Source organism: Zalophus californianus, chromosome 4 (assembly GCF_009762305.2).
Source record: "Zalophus californianus isolate mZalCal1 chromosome 4, mZalCal1.pri.v2, whole genome shotgun sequence".
Classification (NCBI taxonomy): Eukaryota; Metazoa; Chordata; class Mammalia; order Carnivora; family Otariidae; genus Zalophus; species Zalophus californianus.
Window position 1 is genome coordinate 1,185,617 of NC_045598.1, and position 15,439 is coordinate 1,201,055.

At 61.0% G+C, this 15,439-nt stretch overlaps 1 protein-coding gene across 8 annotated transcripts in view; it reads right to left on the reverse strand.

Annotated features, from left to right (window-relative positions):
• The window catches only part of MORN1 (MORN repeat containing 1), a 52,533-nt gene extending 37,153 nt beyond the window's left edge, over positions 1-15,380 (reverse strand). For 5 of the 8 annotated variants that reach the window (XM_027598731.2, XM_027598724.2, XM_027598716.2 and 2 more), the window contains exons 1-7: positions 15,130-15,380; positions 14,406-14,477; positions 12,638-12,736; positions 11,975-12,085; positions 10,309-10,399; positions 9,679-9,766; positions 448-544 (exon numbers count right to left, since the gene is read on the reverse strand). In XM_027598731.2, coding sequence (XP_027454532.2) covers positions 448-544; positions 9,679-9,766; positions 10,309-10,399; positions 11,975-12,085; positions 12,638-12,736; positions 14,406-14,477; positions 15,130-15,250 — 679 coding nt within the window. In that variant the 5' untranslated portion in view covers positions 15,251-15,380. Of the gene's footprint in view, positions 1-447; positions 545-5,324; positions 9,536-9,678; positions 9,767-10,308; positions 10,400-11,974; positions 12,086-12,637; positions 12,737-14,405; positions 14,478-14,852; positions 14,982-15,129 lie in introns of those variants that run through there. The other 3 variants (XM_035727219.1, XM_027598739.2, XM_035727218.1) reach the window with 3 other exon arrangements.
• Positions 15,381-15,439: the final 59 nt, after the last annotated feature.

Consider the following 15,439-nt stretch of genomic DNA (forward strand, 5'->3'; position numbering starts at 1 on the left):
AGCTGTCCTAGGCTTTTTCCAGCATTTGCTGAGACTTGGCTAGGGGGAGGTGAGGACATGGCTTGCCGCCTGCCTGAATCTTTCACACCCAGGGATTCCAACATCCCTAATTTGGGGTGGGCTGGGATCTGGGTCTCTTCCCAAGGTGAAGTTCCTAAGGTGCTCCTGGAGGACGCTGCCTAGGCTGGCCCGATCCCCAGACCCCGGGACCCTGAGAGCGTGACTGAGCCGAAGGCAGACCAGTCACAAGCCTTTTTGAAACCTGATTGGAATGTGTTTTTCCTAAAGGGGCTGGGGTTTTCGATCTCACCTCACCCCTGACCCCAAACACCTCCAGATTCAGCAACCCCGTGCGAGTGCCCGTGGCCACCTGAGAGAGAACTCAGCAGACCCCAATGTGACCCCACAAGAGGACAAGGGGGAGGCAGGGGTGGGAGAGGCACCTACCCACCGGGTGGCCATTGATCCACATCCCGTGGTAGATGGCCCCAGAGCAGTGGGTCATGTTGCCCAGGCCACTGAAGACGTCACTGTGCCACTGCCCCTGTGGAGAGAGCCGTGTGGACGACACGTGAGACAGCAGGGGGAGGCCCGTGGGGTCCCCGCAAGCACCCCGCTCCCCTTCCACAGGCCGAGGACCGAGTCTGCTGGAAAACCACCCCCTCAGGGGCTGGGAATCACGCGGTACCGCCCTGCCTCGGAAGGACTCTGCAATTGAATTGTAAGAAGAGGGTCAGGTTGGGGACAATGGCACATATGTAAATGGCTCAAAAAGGGGCACTTTCAGCACAAAAATCCTTTCAATAAAGATATTACATTTGTGCAGGATGGAGGCGCCCCCTGACAGCAGCAGGGACCATTGAGGGGACCTTGGAGCCCATGCGGCACACTCCACCCCCCCACTCGGCTGCCCCCAGAAGCAGCCTTGCTTTCTGAACCACACGCACAGCAGAGTGCGAGAATAACGTGGGAAAGCGGCAACAGTGTTTTGTGGAAAACTTCAAGGTCCTAATGGTATTTTATTTGAGTGTGAATTACTGCTTTTGGAAGAAAAATCAGCCAGAAGCTTGTTTGGTTCTATGCATTTTCTGTGGGAGCTAATTGGGCTCCCGCTTCCCAGCCCTGCTCTCCACGCAGGCCACGCGCGGTCGGTGCCCACGGGTGCTGTGGGAGGCAGCGCAGCGGAGGCCGGCGCCGGGCTCTCTCCCAGGCCTTTGGGAGGCTGTGCGAACGGCCCCCGCAGGCCGCAGCCCTGCAGAGCTCGGACGCCCCGAACCTGGGGGGTGGCTTGGAGAACAGAGTCACCAAGCACCAGGGCTGCGGAGCCAGGTCACTTTGAGGGGTGGAGGGAGACCTCCGTGGCCAGGCGCCATCACGGCTGGCCTCTGGGCAGCATCAATGGGTGCCTCGGCCCTGCAACCAGAAAGGAGTCACTGCACACGCACGTCCGCGCTTGGGGGTGACGCATGTGCCTGTGTGCCCACGTATATACGTGTGCACGCGTCTGTGTATCCGTGTGCATGCATGTGTGCAGCAGGACAGCGGTGCTTTCACCGGAATGGGCAAAGTGAACTGGGCAGGAGAGAGCAGAGCAGGAGAGTCCTGGGCTGGGCTTCTGTCCGTGGGTCAGGGTGGGGACAGCCCTGGGAGGGTGGCCCCAGAGCCCCGCGGGCATGTTAAGCCCCAGCCCCCCGTTACTCTGCTTGCTGGGAGGCGGTGGGTGAGGCTTGGAAGTGAAGTCGCTGGAATGGTTTGCTTGCCAGGAAACCTTTCCTTTCACGACACCATCCTCAGACCCAAGAAGTTACCAGTTTCAGCTCAGGCGACAGGACTCACAGCCAAACAAACACAAACCCCATAGGAGCCGAACCAAACCCACTGTCCCCAACACCCACCCCGCCCTCTACTTAGAAACCACTGGGCTCGGTCCCCAGGCCTGGCATCAAGAGGTGGTATAGCGGGATGCGGTCAGGCCCAAAAAGCGGGATGTGGTACAGGGGGCCTTGGCCACAGGGGAGGGCTGTGCCTTGAAGAGAACAAAGCCTTCACGTGGGGCCTCTCACTTTTCCCCAGCCCCCTTGCTCCAGCCACCCTCCGCCCTCCCAGTGGCAAGAGCAGCAATCTCTGTGCCCACCACGTGCCCTGGGCAAGTCTGCCACCTGCCCTCACATTCCAGTCTTCATTCCTGTCCCTGTGCAGGTGTGCTGGGTTCTCCCCATCCTGCGGGGATGGGCGTGGGGCCCGCGGAGTCTGGCCACGTGCTCATGTGCTCTTCCAAGTGGGAGGCTGGGATTCAAGATGCTGGAAATTGGCTCCGAGTTCAGTCTGCACGGGGCACTGACGCAGCCCCATGCCTGCACCGGTGGCGCCCCACACCTCCCTTGCCCAAGACGTGGCTCCAGATGCTCCCACCAGGTGGAGCAAAACCCTGCGGCACTTCCTAGCGGCCATCCCTTCCCCATCCTCGGGGGCCTCTGAGACTCCTGGAGCCTGGAGTCACAGCTCCCATGGAAGGATGGATGGACGGATGCTAGTCATAAACACTCCCTGGCTCCCTCAAGACCGCATGGGGGCTCAGGTCAGCTCAGGCTGAGAGGCTATCCAAACCACGAGATGGCTGCTGGGCCCATTTCCCACGTCGTAGCCATTGCTGCTCTGAGAACGGCCACCTCTCGTCTCCGCTCTCCCTCCGTAGGCCCAGGCCTCTGCAAAGTGCCGGTGCTGCCCTCAGGAGGAAGGCACAGCCTTGGGTTGGCTGGAGAAGGAGCTGATTGGCGGGTCATCCCACACCCACAGCTGTCAAGGACGGCCTGTGGGACCGTGGCACCCCTGCACCCACGCCAGGGGCGCGCATTGCGCTCACCACCCACTGTGTCTTCCCTGATCGTTCACAACGGGTGACCTGAACTCGCTGCTGGAACCTCTGGGGGAGCTGGGTATTCACAGCGTTAATGCAGGACTTCCCAGGACAAACGCGCCCCAGTGTACAATGTAAATCACCCAGCAGCGCGGAATCTTTTCTAATTAATGTTATAAATCATACCTTTGAAAATACTGCTCTTTCTCAGCTGACTCGCACCCAAAGCATGAACCAATACTTACAAAAGCATTTCACAGAGGAGGCAGTGGGGTTCTCCACGAGGAGGGGTGGGGGGGTATTCCCCAGAGCAGGGGCTCCCTCCACTCTCCCTGGCCCTCCCTGCCCATGTGAGGGCTCATGCACGGTAGGTGCAGTGCGCGAAGAGGGGGCAGGGGCCTGTGTCCACACCACAAAGACTGGCAGGATGGGGTTCAGTGTTAGGAAGCGGGCCCAGGGGACTGTGGTGAGGCACGCCTGTCACCCTGCAGTTGCTGGGGCACCCCCAGGACCAAGGGGGATGCTGCAGACAGCCTCCGCAGCTGGGCCCACCTCTGAGCGTCCACAGCTCCCAGGACAGTTGGGCGCTGGGATGAGAGACACTTTGGGTGCTCTCCCACCACACATGGTGGGAATAAACTGTGAGAAGTATTTGACTCTCTTCTCATTTTAGGGAGCACGTTCTGTTGATTCTATTTTTCTGAGGGAAGAACTACTGTGCTTCTCCAACTGCGTGCCCCCCCCATGTCCCCTGGTGCTCCCTGGAGCACACTGAATGTCCAGCCTACCCCATCGGTCACGTCCCGCCTCTAGCCCTCCCTGGGCACCAGAGTTTGGCTGGCCACACCAGGAGGGCCCAGGGGCCTGACTTCCCAGTGTCTGCCTCGGGCGGTATTCGGATGGCCTCCCCTACCATTGCCAACCTTGGAGCTGGAGCAGGTGACCACTTTCTTTGAGGTCATGAGCTGGTAGACCAGCGAGGGGTGATCTGGGGTCAGGTCACATATGTGGATATGGCCCCGGGCCACCTGCCTGGGCGGCCCTGCAACTGGTCAGGGGGCCTGGATCTCCAGCTTGTGGGACGGCCTGCCGGGGTGGCAGTGGGCACATAGGCTGGAGTGTCAGGGGCACGGGTGTGTGCCCCGCTCATCCATCTCCCCAACAACAGCAGGGTCATAGGGTGTTGTGTTTGACTTCCATGACGTTGGTCATAAGTTCCTCAGATTTCAAAGTGTGCACTGTGGCTCTCGATGCCTTTCCGTGTCTGTTTCTGACGTCTGATGACATGTGGACCGCGCAGGGAACACGGAGCCTGGCACTGGATCCGTGATGGCTCTGGCAGTCCAGATCCCTCCTCCCGTGAGTGCTCGAACAGACCCAGATGCTCCGACTGTTCTGTGTGCGGTGCAACCCTGCGGTCATGGCCCCACATTCCTGGGCTGTGCAGGGTGGCATGGGGACGTAAAAGCCACTGGCATTCCTGAAGACACACAGGTGAGGACAGTGGAGGCTGGGAGCCACCAGCAGGTGAAGATGCACATAAGGCCGGCCACCTGCTCTGAGCGGCAAGCAGGTGTACCAACCAGCAGGCCTCCCTCTGGGAAAGCCAACACAAGAAGCACAGCCAATGTGCACAGAGTGGCACCCAGGGACAGCCCGGAAGCCAGCTGGGGGACCACACAGGTAGGGAACACTGTGCTGTGCAAACACACACCGGGGTTCACCAGCAGCTCGGGTCTGCTTCCATCCGTGGGGGGACACGGCTTGCCTCCACGGCTCAGTATCAGCTCTGGGGCTCCCTCAGGGATTCCGGAATGCTGCCGCTCTCGGAGGGGCTGCCCTGTGCCCGTGGGGGTCACCATGCTGCAGCCACGTTCCCGGGAGGAGCCAGTGAGCCTGCTGCTGCTGGGCACGCCCACCCCCATGTCCCGCGGAGGTGGAGGCAGCATGGAAGGTCCAGCGGGTGCAAGCCGGGAGCCTGGGGGTGACCCGCACAGAACCATCACGGGGTAGTGGGGGCAGGAGATGCCCTTTCCAAGATGTGCCAGTTACAACCACCGGCCCCAATCGTGACCACGTGGCTCCTGTCACGACAGAAGAACAAGCAGTTCTGGCTCTGGGATATGTTGTTTTTATGTCCTGACAGAAGATGCTAGGACATTATTTTCAGGAGTGGGTTTTTCCTGCGGCTCATTACAAGGGTCTGCACTGGGGGGATACTGGTGACGAGGCAGCGGGGACTGTGAGACAAAGGCACACCTGCCGCTGGGTGGGGGAGCTGGCCGTGCTGGGGGGTCCCCACCCCCCTGCTCCATGCGGCCCTGAGCACACCTCTGCAGTGACACACCCCTCCTGGAACTTCTCCTTCTTCAGGTCTGGCAGGTTCTCTGTCAGACTCGGCTGATATGGGACATGGTCAAGGGAGAGCTCGGCCACTATCGTCTAATCTTTGAGAAAATAAAATTACCTTAAAAATAAATAAAAACCAGAAGCTGGTAGGTCTGTGGTGAGGGGGGCCCAGGCAGCTTTCTGGGCAGCTTGGGGTTGAAGAGGGTGGGGGTCCGAGGGTGCCTGGGGCCTCGCGTGGGGGCCGACACTTCCTGGGAAGAAAGCAGGAGGTGGCCACACCTGCTGGTACAGGACAGTTCACCTGTCCCGGCCGCGTGGCAGAGCCTGCACTCCCCGGGTGACAGCAGCCATCAGCGCCAGTGGTCCAGCCAAGGGACACGCCGGGTAGGAGGGTGAGGCCGGGCAGAAGAGCCCAGCAGGGATGGAGGGACGCCACATCCCCCTGACGGCAGCAGTGGCCGGCGCTGGATTGTGGACGGCACCAGAACACGTGGGGACGGCCGTCTTCAGGAGGAGGAAAGGACAAGTGCAGGCGAGGGTGTGGACGGATCGGAACCCATGCGCAGCTGCTGGGAAAGTGACATGCGGCAGCCGCTGTGGGAGCCGTGTGGGGCTCCCCAGAAGTAAGTGGGAGCCACCACGGCATCCAGAAGCTCCTCTTCTGGGTGTGCACCCCGAGGACCTGGACGCGGGGGCTGAGAGAGCTGTGCCCCCCCCGCCACGTTCATGGCAGCATCGCTCACAGGAGCCAAGCGGTGGAAGCAGCCCAGGGGTCCATCGGCGGATGGACGGACGTGCAGAACGGGGGCCCTCCACGCGATGGACTATTATCCAGCCTTAGAAAGGAAGGAGCACGGACGGAGCTCGAGGACTTCGTGCTCAGTGAAATGGGCCAGTCCCCAAAGGACAGGTCTTGTAGGACTCCCCGGACACACAGTACCTGCGGGAGTTAGATCCGTGGGGACAGAAAGTGGCGGGGTGGGCACCAGGGGCGGGAGGGCTAGTGTTTCCTGGGGGCAGAGTGTCAGTGTGGGAAGACGGAAGGTTCTGGAGACAGACGGCGGGGACGGGAGCCCCACAGTGTGAATGTGCTTCCCGCCCCGAGCCATACACTTAGCGGTTACAACCACGAATCTTACGTTAGGCGTATTTTACGATATATAAGGACGTGTTTTAAAAGAAGGCCGACCGTTTGCCCAGTGAGAGTCCAGGGAACGGCTGTGCCCTCATGGGAGATGGCCTTGGGGTAGCGCCCAGCTCCGTCCCACGGCGCCCCGTCTCCTGGGTGACTCTTGAGAACCGGAGGTCGGAGGTCAGGCGTGAGGTGTCCCTGCAACACGGAGAGGCCTGCGCCTTCCCCATCAGCGAGGCCTGGCAACAGAGCGCGGGCCGAGTCTCCCTGGCAGCTCCGGAAGGCGTGCTGGTGGCGGCGAGCGCGTGGGCCGTGTCCGAGGTCACCGTGTGGCTGCAGCCGGACCCCACTGCCCTCCTGGGGTGTGGCCCTTCTCCACACGTCCTGTCTGCACGGCCATCTGGAAGCTGGTTTAAAAAGGTGGCCGGAGGGCAGGGGAATGCCGTGAGGGACCTCCGTGCACACCCTCCCTCCAGGACCTGGGTGCCCCTCGGCCGTCCCGTCGGCACCCGAGGGGTGGGCGAGGTGGCTGCTCGCGTCCCTGCCAGCATGTGCGGCTGGGGGCTGCCCACACAGACACCACAAGCACAACTGAGGATGGGGTCCCAGCAGTGCTGAGCTGCAGAGAGCAGGCCAGTTGTCCAAGGTCCTTGGGCACGAGGCTCCAGAAGGTTGGGACGGTGCCAAGCAAACGGAAATGCAGGCGGACATGAGTCTGCATCCTGGGGAAGACGCAGCTGGAGGACCAGGCTTCCATGTTCACTCATGTGGGAGGCGCCCCACGTCGAGGACACGCCACCTCCCTTGAGGACGTGTGGGGGTCCTGAGGTCTGCAGGCTGGGACGGCGCAGCCCGTGACACTGAGGGGTGACCATCCAGGAGAAGTTCTCCTCACTTGGTGAGGAAGCAGCCTAGCCATTGGGAGCTGCAGCCGGGGGAGAGGGTTCAGTCTGAAATCAGGCTCCAGCGGTCAAGTTGGAGCAAAATGTCTCCGGAGCGGGAGAAGTCCCTTGTAAGGCCTGACCCGCCGAACTGCTGGCGGGGCTGGGCTGCCCCCTGGTGGAGCGCTGGGCAGGCGATGGGCGCCTGGGTCAGCCTGGGGTGTGGAGGGCCACTGCCCTAGTCCCGTCCCCTCCTGGCTGAGCCGTGACTTGCAGGGGAGGCCTGAGCGGGGGCCCAGAGGGCAGCCACAGCACTGAGGCCCGGCAAGTGGCCGAGGTGCCGAGGGCCAGAAAAGCCTCCAGGAACAGGGCAGTGCCGGGGGCCCCGAAGAAGCGGATGCTCCCTCCACCAGCCCTGTCCAGCCATGAGGGGACCCACCTGGGTTGGAGGCCATGCCATCTGCCCCTGGATCTCACTCAGGCTCCAGGCCGGAACTCCCTGCCCCTCCTCTGGGCCTGTGGCCTCACCCACGAAGCGGGGAGAAGGGCTGAGGCCAGAGGCTGGTGCTTGTGGCGTGAACAATTCTGCTGCCATGCGCTGGGAACCTGCCCGTGTCCACCCCAGGCCTCGAGGTGTGCTTGTGCACGTTTGTGGGGATGACTCCGGGTGTGGCGTGGATGGGCGGGGGCAGAGGGAGACCTGCCCTCTGCGTCTCTCTCCCACTGCAGCTCTGGAGAACCAAGGCCAGGTTGTTGGTGGTGCCTGTGCTGGGCCCTACGGGCGGGTCCTGTAAGGACGGATGGTCCCTCATGGAGAAGCAGCAGGCCAGCAGTGACACAGATGCACACGGGGCACACTGGCCCTTGCTGCCTGTCCTGAGGCCGGGGTGCGGTCTCACCCAGGCCAAGCTTGTCTGATGAGCAGGCCAGGCCGCTGTGGGGGGCCGCACAGGCCAGGCCACGATGCCAGCTGCACCCCCCCCCCCCCCAGCGCCCCGCCAGCCATCAGTTACCACCTCTCAGCCCCAAAGCCACTCTTCCTGGCCGGCTCTGTGCTGCTGGAGCTGGACCTCTCGCCGTCTCTCCTGGCCGCCTGACGCGGGGCTCGTTGGCAGCAGGCCCTGCGTGAACGGCCGTGTGCAGCTGGGCCTGGGCTCCCGCAGCCCTGGATTCAGTGGGCTCATCGCAGCCACTGTGGTGAAGTCACTGTGGCGAAGTCACCGCACACCACGAGTCTCCCCAAGGAGCCTGGCTGTGCAGGCGGGCCCCAGGTCCATCTTTTGGGCATCTGCGGGGCCACTGGTGCATTTGCTGTTGCCGTTTCTGCTTTTACCCCTTGCAGCACTTCACAGCCCTGCACTGGCTACCCAGCTACCCATTTCCACGGTAACGTGCTGGCCCGGTTCCTGTCTCCCAACGGGATTCTGCTTCGGGCACTGCCACCACCCTCCAGTGCTCAGGTCCCAAACCCAGGAGTCAATCCTTACTTCTCCTCTTGCCTCCGCCTCGACATCCAACCTGCCAGCAAGGCCGGTGTCTTCACCTCCAAACCACCCCAAGGCTGTTTTCTGTGCCCTCCCCTCTCCTGATGGCAGAGCGCCCCCTGAACAAGAACCAGAGGGACTTTTCACAGAGATCAGACCACCACTTCCTTCCAGTGCTTCTGGCGACCCTTACAATCACACTCCAGCCCGCTGAGGCTCAGGGTCTCCGTGGGCCCCTCCCGGACCTCCCGCCCGGCTGTGTCCTTGCTCCTCCTGCGGCCGGTAGCACCCTGCCCTTGCTCTTCGGTGGCCATGGCGGCTCGTCATCATTTAGGCCTCAGCTCACAGAATGACACAAGAGAGACGACCAGGCTCTTGGCCCCCCAGCTGCCTGCAGGGCTGATGGGGCTACTTGTCACTCTGGCCACCGACTGTGGCTCGCCCTTCCTGAGACGCACATCTCTGGCTCCTGCTGTGACTGCTCCCAGCTAGGCACGTGGCCAGTGTCCAGTAAGAAAGATGGATGATGGATTCTGGGGTCCCGATGAGGTCTTCAGATCTGCCTGGTCTTCCTCCCGCTTGCAGCACCTGACCGCCCCCAACCCCGGTCAGACCCAAGGGGTACGGCCAGCAGCAACAAGGCGGGGAGAACGTCCTCTCCCATGGGATTGAGGCGGGCATTTCTCATCAAAAACGCTTCACTGGCCCTGAGGGCATCCTCAAGGGACCGAGAAATGTCACCCCGTTCCCTCAGGTGACACTGCAGGTGGCAGGGCATCTCAGGAGCCAGACAGGAAACGTGTTAGCTGGGGCACTTCCCCTTCCCTCGCTTCCTCATCAGCCAAAGGGGGTGGCCGCCCTCCCTGCCCCTTGGGGTGGAGGGGCAGCACTGAAGTGCCCCATGAGGACGCCTGGGCGGCAAAGGTGTCCAGTGGGGTCCCCAAGAGCCTGGGGTCCTGCCACGTCTCCAGGTACCTCGTAGGTGGAGCCGTCGGCTCGGCACAGCACACCGTGCCCCTGACGCTGGTCCCGGACCCAGTCGCCTTCGTACTTGTCACCGTTCCTGGGGACACAAACATGGGGCAGCTCTCAGACCGGGGAGAGCCAGGTGGTGGCGCTGACTCAGACCCGCTCCTCCGACCGGGGCTCAGCAAGCGCCACCGGGACTGAAGCAAAAATAGTCCCTGAGCAGATGGCACGAGCTCCTGCCTTGCCAGGGCCTGCTGCGGAGGGGCAGGGGGCCTGGCGCTTGGTGGGGGGTGATGGCAGCGGCCCGTGGCCCCCGCTCGCCTGGCCCCCAGCTGGGTAAGACTTGGAGAAAAGTCAGTGTGAACCTACACGTGGCCACGGTGGTGCTGTGCATGAGCCACGGATGAAAATGCAGGCTCACCATGTCCCGTGGCGCCGAGAAAGCCCCTGCCCGCCACCCACCTGCCGCCCAAGCCTCCGGGAGGTGTTCGCTAGGGGGAGTCAAGGCTCTCTCTACTAAACACTCTGGTAAGCAGTGTCGGTAACTAAAGCATTGAATCCCAAGTGTTGCCGATGTGCCGGAGACCAGGGTGGCCCGGGGGCCGGGGGGCCGGGGGAGGGGGGTGGCGCACTCACCGGAAGACCATGTGCCCCCGGCTGTGCCTCTTGTTCTCATGGAACGACCCCCAGTAGGCCTGTCCGTCCCGGTCCACCAGGTGCCCGTGTCCTAGGGAGGGAGCCCAGGGCGGTGAGCATCACTTCCTGCCTCCTGTCAGGGGAACCTTGCTTCCACCCCCCCAGAGGGCGCTGGTAGATTCAGAAGAAAGCTGGGGTCAGAACGGCTCCAGGAACCGGGCTGTCCTCCCAGGCCGGGGGTGCCCAGGGAAGACACGGCAGCTGTGATTTGGGGTGGCACCAGTGACCACCACGCCAATGACAGCGGTTCTGGGGTCCAGCTCTCAAAGGTGCTGAGGGCGGGAGGGGTGCCCCTTAAGGTCCCCCAGGCTCCAGCATTTGAGGCTGGAGTGCCCTGGTGTCAGCTGGGGCCACCCCACAGCTCTGCCATCATGTCAGTCCATGGGAAACTGTACCTCACAGACAACGGCAGTGCTGGGCCTCCTGTGACCGACTCAAAGGCCCTTGGTCTAAAGGCCAGAGCACAGGGGCGCCTGGGGGGCTCAGTCGGTGGAAGGTCCGACTCTTGGTTTCAGCTCAGGTCATGATCTCAGCATCATGAGATTGAGCCCTGCATCAGGCTCCGTGCTGGGCGGGGAGTCTGAGGTTCTTTCCCTTTCCCTCTCCCTCCACTCCTCCCCTGCTGGCATGCCCTCTCCAAAATAAATAAATCCTTAAAAAGAAAAAAAAAAGGGCGCCTGGGTGTCTCAGTTGGCTAAGTGACTGCCTTCGGCTCAGGTCATGATCCCGGAGTCCAGGGATCAAGTCCCGCATCAGGCTCCCTGCTCAGTGAGGAGCCTGCTTCTCCCTCTGACCCTCCCCCCTCTCATGTACTCTCTCTCTCTCTCAAGTAAATAAATAAATCTTAAAAAAAAGAAAAGAAAGAAAGAAAACAAAGGCCAGAGGACACGCTCGTGAGAACAGGGCTTCATGGCATGGTTCGGGACAGCTCGGAAGTGCATGTGCATCTTCCAATGTAAGCGGACCCTGGAAAGGCACCGTCGGACCTTGTGGACGCATGGCTTGCTTCCGGAGGCTGGTCTTCCAGAACAGTGAGCACTTCGGTCTTCAGGCGCCAGGGATGCACATACCGCCCCCCCCCCGCCCCCCCCGGGCAGAGTCCGCTTCCCCACAAGCGTGGCCTCCTGACTCGCTTTGTTCAGCAGCATGTCCTCAGAGGACCTGCAGCTTCTTGCCCCCCAGGAACCCCGAGGCTCTGGGCCAGGGCCCAGGAACCACCAGCCCTGCCTGAGCTGCTGTGACAACCACTGTGGGGGTGACCCCATGTGAGGCCAAAAGCGTTGCCCAGCCAAGCCAGGGACAGACTGCTGACCCCCAGGATTGTAGGTGAATAATTAAATGGCAGTTTTTTGAGCTGCTAGATTTTAACCACAGCAGTGAACTGATGCAGGACCTATGGTCTCAGCCCCAGCAAGCAGGGTTCCCAGGCCACGGCCCCCACACAGAGCTGCAGCAGACGTGGTTCTGGGGGCAGAGAGAAGAGCACCTCCAGTATGGCCGGGTGCACGTCAGGGCCCCTGAGTTAGACCCTGGGGAGGGGTGCTGGGGCCCAGGGCTCCCCACAAAGCGCCCTGCCACACTCAGCAAGCTCCTGTGGGTATCAGACCTTCTCTCAGGCCGTGGGAGAACTCCCCTTCATAATGTCCGCCAGCTTTGTACTTCATGACACCGTGTCCTTGAGGCTCTCCCAAAACAAACTGTCCAGAATAGGTGTTTCCTGGTGCAGATGAGGAGAGGGGCACACCCAGGGTTAGAGCTGTTCCTGAGTTCCCTGTGGGTTGACAGTCACACCCCTCCCACCCCTGATCAATGGTGGCAGCAAGTATCATTTCAGAACACGTGAGGGGGTCTCCCTTTCTCCCGTTCACCTTGGCTAACGAGAGAAAATAAGAGTAGGTGGGTTTGGTCCTGCCCTCCTGGTTACTGTACAGCCCCCCTCGCCCATAGCAGGTGGATGCAGATCCCCGTCCTATGATGACCCTCTCTGCAGCATCCAGGTGCCCAAGGGCAAAGGCCTCTCTGGGTCGGAATCTGTGGGGGTGGGCCTTCTCTCAGCGGAGAACAGCCACCATGCTTGCCTGGGAAGGTCTGTGAGTGGTTGCCCCTGCCCTCGGCCGGCATGCTGCTAATGCGGGGAATGTGATGGAAACCAGAGACCCACACTTCACAGAGGGAGGTGCCTTCTGCATCCAGAAGCCAGGGACAACTTACACCAGAGATAGTTTACGAAAAAGGAGTCAGCACACCCGCACCTGTCTCCACTGCTAACCTGATGAGGCCCAGAGCCGGCAGCCTTCTCCCGTGATCTCCCCGTCCACAAACTTGCCTTCGTAATAACTCCCATCTTTAAACAGCAGCTTCCCCTGGCCTGGGGAAAGAAATCACGATGTGAAGTCAGACCAAAGTCGGAGAAACCCCTGCTGCCCATGCGTGGCTGGACTCGTTCCTCTGTGGGAAGAGCTGGGCTTTGAAGCTCTCAGGCCTGTGTTCGGCTCTGCCTCTTGTCCCACGCCTGCTCTCTGCAAACTCACCCACCTACATGTTTCTCGATAAAAACGTTCTTGAAACGTGACTAAGGCCTGCTGTCTCGGCTGGGATGACAGCAGAGCTACCCCAACCTCTTTGGAGGAGACACTCCAGTCACCTGGCCTCCATCAGCACCAGGGCCGGAGGAGACGGAGTCTGTGGACACAGGGCAGCACTCAAAAAAACATTTAAAAAGGGGGAACCACTCTGTCCAGGCCAGGCTCTGGCAAGGGTGTCAGACGTGAGCCTCCCTGCCAGGCCCAGAGGAAGAAAAGCAGAGATTTCAGACAAAAGCAAAAAATGTCTGTATGGCAACAACACAAGGCAAAAGCTTAAAGATAGAGAAAAATACTGGCAGCCAGCGGACACAAAAAGAGCTCATATAAGAAAATGCTGAAAGACCAGTTCTCTAGGAGAAAAACAGGCAGAAGACGTGAGCAGGCAGAACATAAGACTGTGTGAGTGTAAACCCGGGAAAGTCTGGGCCCACCCCTGGGGAGGACTCCAGCGACTCACGCTTGGTAGTACTTTCTCTCTTTTAAGGCTGAGACTTTCTACAAAAGTAGGTAATCTCTCTCTTTTAAAAAGTTTTTCTTTTTTTTGGTTTAAGTTCAACTTAGGTAACGTACACTGTATTATTAGTTACCAGGGTAGAATTTAACGATTCATTAGTTGCATATAACGGCCAGTGCTCATCACATCACGTGCCCTCCTCAATGCCGGTCACCCAGTTACCCTGTCCCCCTGACCCACCTCCCCTCCAGCAATCCTGTTTGTTTCCTAGAGTTCAGCATCTCTTATGGTTTGCCTCCCTGTTTTTCTGTTATTTTATTTTTCCCTCCCTTCCCCTACGTTCATCTGTTTTGTTTCTTAAATTCCATGTATGAGTGAAATCGTACGGTATTTGTTTTTCTCAGACTGACTTTTCCGCTTAGCATGATACCCTCTAGTTCCATCCACATGGTTGCAAATGGCAAGATTTCATTTTTTTGATGGCTGAGTAGTATTCCATCATATATAGACCTCGTCTTCTCTGTCCATTCATCTGTGGATGGACATCTGGGCTCTTTCCACAATTTGGCCATTGTGGACATTGCTGCTGTAAGCACTGGAGTGCAGGTGCCCCTGTGGATCATTACGTTTGTATCCTTTGGATAAATACAAAGGTGGGTAATCTCTTACTCATCAAAAATAAACCATAAAGGCAATTTTCACTTTGGCAAAGACAGACTAACACCCCAGGGAGGATTTCTAAGCTGGGGCTTCCCCTGCCCAGGATGCCCCAGAGCCTGTGAGAAGGCTGCTAGCTGAGGGGTCTCCCGGGCCCCGGGATGTCTTGTCTGGTGAGCTCTGAGGATCGCTGCAGGCAATGGCCTTTCCTGGGCACTAGTGAGAGGGAGTGTGGGGACCCAGTGCTGGTGGCTCCCAGTGCCACCTGCCGGCCCGGGCTCCCCGAGGAAATGGCTGTCGGTGCAAGGTGGCAGCCGTGGGAACAGGCCACGATTTCTCACCGTGTTTCTTCCCTCCTTTCCATTCTCCTTCATATCGAAAGAAAGAATTCGGGTACACATAGACACCGTAACCTGAATATCGGAAAGAAGAGGGACGGGTGAGCACGCGGTGCCACAGGTGACCCGGCTGACAGCCCACAAACCCGCGGATGGGGTGGACCTCCGGGCCCCGGGGGGCAGGGTGCGGCAGGCGTGAGCACAGGTCCCCGAGAGGCCGCGGCCTGTGGAGGGGCGCCGGTTGCTGGGTGAGCGGGAGGGAGGCGCCAGCCCGGCCCCTTCTCTGCAGGCATTCACCAGCGGCCTCTCGTCCCCTCAGGACAAAATCCACACTCACACCCGGGGGGCGGCAGGGCTCCCCTCCGCACCAGCCCCGTGTCCACCGGGCGACGTGGGAAGCGTGGGAGTCGCCGGACTCCTGCATCTGCCACAGAAAAGCTCGGGCTCTACCTGAACACGGTTCTTCGCATCTTCGAGCAGCGCCCGCGCAGCCTCCGAACGGCGCCTCCCGGCTCGCTCCCCAGGAGCCGGCGGGCTCCGCCGCCCCGGGCTCGGAATCCCGCCCGCGGGGGCGGCCCCCCTCCCAAGGTCGGGGCGCCGGGGCTTCCCGGGGGCTGCCGGCTGGGCTTGCGGCCGAGAGCGCGCGGCGGCCGCCGGAACCCCGCCTGTCTCCCGGCCCTCCTCCCCCACCGCGCGCGGAGATCCGGCCGCGGCCTGCAGCCATTACCGTCTCGCGGCGGCCGCCTCGGTGGGTCCTGGAGCGGCGGGCTGGAGCTCGGGCCCTCTCCGCCTGCGGCCGCCATCTTGCCGCTAGGGGTTTCCTTAGCAACCGCAAAGCTCTCCTCCATTGGCCCGTGGGTCAGTCCCTGGGCGACAGCAATCTCTGGAGTGGATTGGGCCGGCCCGGAGCCCGTAGACGCAAGTACACATGCGCAGCACAGCGCGTTTCCGCCGCTGACGTCCTTTCCGCCGAGGGGACCTCCCTGCCAACTGCCTGGGCACCCTGCACCGGAAGCGGAAATGGTTGGAGGCTCTCG